Genomic DNA, 4,649 nt, shown 5'->3' on the forward strand with positions numbered 1-4,649 from the left:
CAAATAACTCAAATTTAAGCAAGCTCGTTTCGATTTCAAGTCGGTTCAAGCTCTAATTCAATTTCAAGCAGACTTTGCTCGAAATAGAACATAACAAACCACGAGCCGATTTCCATCTGAACTCAATCCATTCGAACCGTGCCTCTACTCGGCTAGTTAACAACCCAATGTAGTGGTAAACATCAAACTTCGGGTCTTCGATACGTAAATACATAAGAATTGTGTGGTATGAATCTAAATTTCCCTTCTATAACTAAGATTTCCATCCTATAAGCTCAAATATCAGGCAACATAAAGACAATTTGATAAAAGAAAAAGAAGAGTTTCTATAAGAAATAACTTTGATCACATTTCTTTCTTATTTTTTTTATTGTGAAAAGCACACATATCTAGATAAAAAACTAGTGCATTAGTACATTCAAAAAAAGGAAAAAAGGCCGGCCTGCCACCTCTGTGGCTTTGACCATAAATCCCTTATATATACAATATATTTCATTAAAAATAAGAGGCTTAGAGGAAGGAAAAAGAACCACTTACTTGTGCGGCTTCTTCTGAACTCTCTCTGGTATTATCATCAGCTTTGCCGAGCTGGTGAGAGGGGTTGGGCTTCGGAAAACCAACTGTTTGCCTCCGCTGCTATAGCCATAGAAACACAAGTGATGCAAGGATCAAATGAGTTCTCCTGTGGCCTGACACAAATGCTGCAAAAAATAATATGTTATTTGTTATTGATGCAATTATAATGTGCAATTATAATGTTTTTTTTTTTTTTGTTTTTTTGTAACATTAAAGCTGTTAATCAATCAGTTCTTTCTATGGATAATTAGATAAACTATCAAACTGATGTATTTATGCGTGCTAGAATCAAATCATTGAGAATTTGATAAAAATGAAAAAACATGGATGAAAGAGGGTGCTAGATTTGTAAATTGCGATGTTTCGGGTGCTATGCATGTAAACAGCCTTTCTTTCCATTTGACATATCAAAGCCTTTCTTTCCAGAGTGTAATACACATTTTCAAGCAGGGGTAACGTCGCATATGTTAAAATTGAAGGTGTAGGTGTTGGATATGTAAATGCATAGGCAATTGAAGAAAATGGGAGCTGCATCTAATGGTTTCCATAGTTGTCATGAGGGATATGGAAAGAGAAAAATTCAAAGTGAACACGTCAAGTTCATGCATTAAAGTGTGCTTCGACAAAATAGTTCCCTAAATAAAATTGTGGTTGCAGCCTAAAACACAATGCAGGCAAAAAACTGTCCCAAACAAACCCTTAGACATAGCAAACCTAGCAATGGTATCGTTCTTGCAACTTATTACATCCTTTCCTTTATATCTTGACACTTTTGTTGGCATACAACCAATCAAACAAATTTTTACATATATAACCACAATCATTTCATGATTTACTGAAAATTTGTCGACGATACAGATGTGCAATAGTTAATTTTAGTTTACAAACTATAGTGTTGTAACAAGGGCTCACGTTCCTTTCCTTTATATCTTAATATTTCTGTTGGCATACAACCAATCAAGCCAATTTTTACATATATAACCACACATGTAGGCTTTCCTTTAGCCATCATTTCAAGATTTACTGAAAAATTTTCGAAAATACAGATGCAATAGTTAATTTTAGTTCACAAACTATAGTGTTGTAATAGGGTCTTTTAGGAGAACAAGATAAACCTTGACATTCTATATTAGCATAATTATTTCCATGCCAACCCTTAAAAAATACAAGATTATAAATAATAAACTACACAAAAAAAAAAACTTACATGAAGACCGTAAAGGTGAAATAGATGGCGCAGTGTTCTGACGTCCGACATCCCTAGCAGCTTCACCTGGAGGTCTTGAATCAGCAAAAATGACAGAGGACTTATGCTGTTTTGGAGGTAAATGAGGAGCCGGTGCAGAGGAATCTTCCGAAGATGGAGAAGCCGACAAATAAGGTGCACTTGCAGGAGCCCCAGTGGGAACAATTTGATGTTCGCCTTTAGGATCTCGTGAAAATCTAAAACGACAACCAGGCCGAGGTGGAGCTGCTTGACTGAACACGGGTTTAGCTTCAGGCGAAGGCGAAGGCGAAAGTGTGTCATGCACATCGGAGTGATGACTGTTATGAGAATGATGATCGTGATGTTGGTCTCCACTAGGTTGGGGAGACGGACTTGGCGATGAAGAAAAACCGAAACTGCTATTTAGAGAACGTTGAAGAAATGAGGAGAGACGGATCTGCTTTACTCTGCCAAATATAGTGTGATTTAGACCTAGATTTCCGGCAGAGGAATTCCTAATATTTTGAGCCAATTGCATCAACCGTGGCATCGAAGGTAGATTATTCCCGACTGCAAACACAATGGATGTCTCAACAACTGTCGGTGGTGACACTGTAGAACCATTTATGTTTGTCAATCTCACAAAAAGAATCTGCATTAAAGCAAAATAATTGTGAATGATTTGAAAATGAGAGTTTGTAAGAGCATGGATATTGGAAACATTTGTGCTTAAGCGTAGATCATAAATGCAGAGCATTCCATGTTTAGGTTTAGCTAGAATTAATTAAATAATTAACAAATAATACTTATTATGACCTTTTTATATTTATTTTTTATTCAGTTAAAAAAATAAATTTATAAATTTTTATATTATTCAAACTAAATTTGAGTTGAACACGAGCTGAAATGAACAAACAAAATCAAACTAAGCAGAATACGAATACATTATTCACAAGTCATTTCGAACATGAGCAATTTAGAACAAAAAAAAAAAACTAAATTTGAACTAACCGAACACGAACAAACACTGGGCTCCCTCAAACTCAGCTCGCTTACACCCCTACTAGTTTTAGTGTATGAGAAAAAGTAAGCATGCCTAATAAATGTATCATGAAAACAAAAAAGAAGATGAAATATTGAAGCACTTTGTCTGGCAAATTTAAGCTCAAGGAGGTGACTTTATAGGTTTTAAAACTTCATCAGAGAAATTTAAAAAAAAAAATTGAAGTGAATAGGAACAGATCTCACTAAAACGTATTACTTCGCCAAGTCCTACTATAACTAGCAATGATATTAAAAAGTTCAAGTTAGGTAAGTTAATGAACAGTGAGAACATGATGATTAAAATAACGGTATGCACGAGAAGGTAAGAAACAAAAGACAAACCTCATAAGATGTTAGACGTAAGCCCAACTTCATCTGGTCCTTCAATTCATCAATTTTGTCTTCAACTTGATATATCGGAAAATTCAATGAAAAATTAAAAATCATATGCTCTTTCTGCAGAAGAAAAGCATTTTGCAGTGGCACTATGGTAATCCCCCCAGGAAATTTTAAAATCTGAAAAAAATATGAGCTTCCGAACAACGGTGTTGTCAAGTGAAGAGTGGACTGTCTTAGAACCAAAGACACAAACGAAGACTTAAGGATGCTTAGCCCGGTCGATATATTTGATTTCTTTGGATATGGCCACATTCCAAAGACAATATTGGTTGAATTTATGCCAAAAGGCTCCATATTGAAAACAGATACCTGGCAAGCGAACAAAATTAGAGAAGGAAAAAAAGGCGAAATAAGACACGAGAATTCAGTGAGAACGTAATAGAAGGAGTTACAGTGGTATTCGGAACACCAATCTCAGCAAATATGTCGTATTGAAGCTTGGCAACATTCAAATTTAGCAAAGCAACAGGCTTTTGTAATCTGAAACTCGCCAGTACAGGAGCTGCATATGAAACAGGTCTTGTCACTAACAACAATAGCAAATATGCATAAATTAAAAGGAAACAAATGAATAATCAATCCAGAATTAGAATAAATTCATATCCAAATCCTTAAAATTACAGATGCTTAGCACAACATAAAGTCCTAACAAAATGTATAAGGAAACTGTGAGATATACAAATACATAACAAGTCATGTCTAAGTATGTAAATCCAAAAACACTGAGATATATAGACAATTCAGTGAAGGATATCACTACATAGAATGCATACAACAACTAAGAATGAAGATTCACAAAACTATAGTTAGAATGAAATTTACAATATAGAATATAAATTATGACTAATTCAGATCCATCCATGCAGGAGGCTTTGAGCATCCTGAGCTGTAAACTCGACCAAAATCGCCACAAAATGGATAAAATTGGCAATACTTCGACACCAAACCCAGAAATTCAGCTCTAAAGCACAGAAAACAGCAATTCAGAGGCATCTTACATGCCTGCAATCTATAAAGTTAAAAGGAAGCTCCAACCATTGGGTAGTTTGATCCAAACACAACAATTACTGTACCTAACCCACAAACGGAACAACCTCCGCATTATCTAAAATAACATGTAAAACAAAATGCTGGAGAGCAAAGTGCGATAAAAATGTGATGACACCCCGCATCCAGATCTACGAATGCACAAAATGTCCTACAAAACACCAAATATGAAGAAATCCAACCGTTCACCTTCATACTCATCGAGATCTAGCCCTCCGCGACCAGAACCTCGTCGGAAGTACGTCGGCAACCAGAATACAGCCGACAGCAGCACAGCGACCCCAAACAGCAGCGCCGACAAACATCTTAAGCTGACAATCCTCCCGACCGACCGGCATGGAGGGTACCTACCAGCAGCAATTTCAACCGGCGGGTG

At 36.2% G+C, this 4,649-nt stretch overlaps 1 protein-coding gene across 1 annotated transcript; it reads right to left on the reverse strand.

Annotated features, from left to right (window-relative positions):
* Nucleotides 1–324: 324 nt before the first annotated feature.
* LOC110031271 lies at nucleotides 325–4,649 on the reverse strand (the record flags this gene model as incomplete). The annotated part of the gene is made up of 5 exons (XM_020734386.1): nucleotides 325–701; nucleotides 1,784–2,435; nucleotides 3,170–3,535; nucleotides 3,619–3,728; nucleotides 4,463–4,649. Coding segments are annotated over 5 exons (1,380 nt in total), but the record flags the coding sequence as incomplete, so codon positions are not given.

Source organism: Phalaenopsis equestris, unplaced genomic scaffold, assembly GCF_001263595.1.
Source record: "Phalaenopsis equestris unplaced genomic scaffold, ASM126359v1 Scaffold000800, whole genome shotgun sequence".
Taxonomy (NCBI): Eukaryota; Viridiplantae; Streptophyta; class Magnoliopsida; order Asparagales; family Orchidaceae; genus Phalaenopsis; species Phalaenopsis equestris.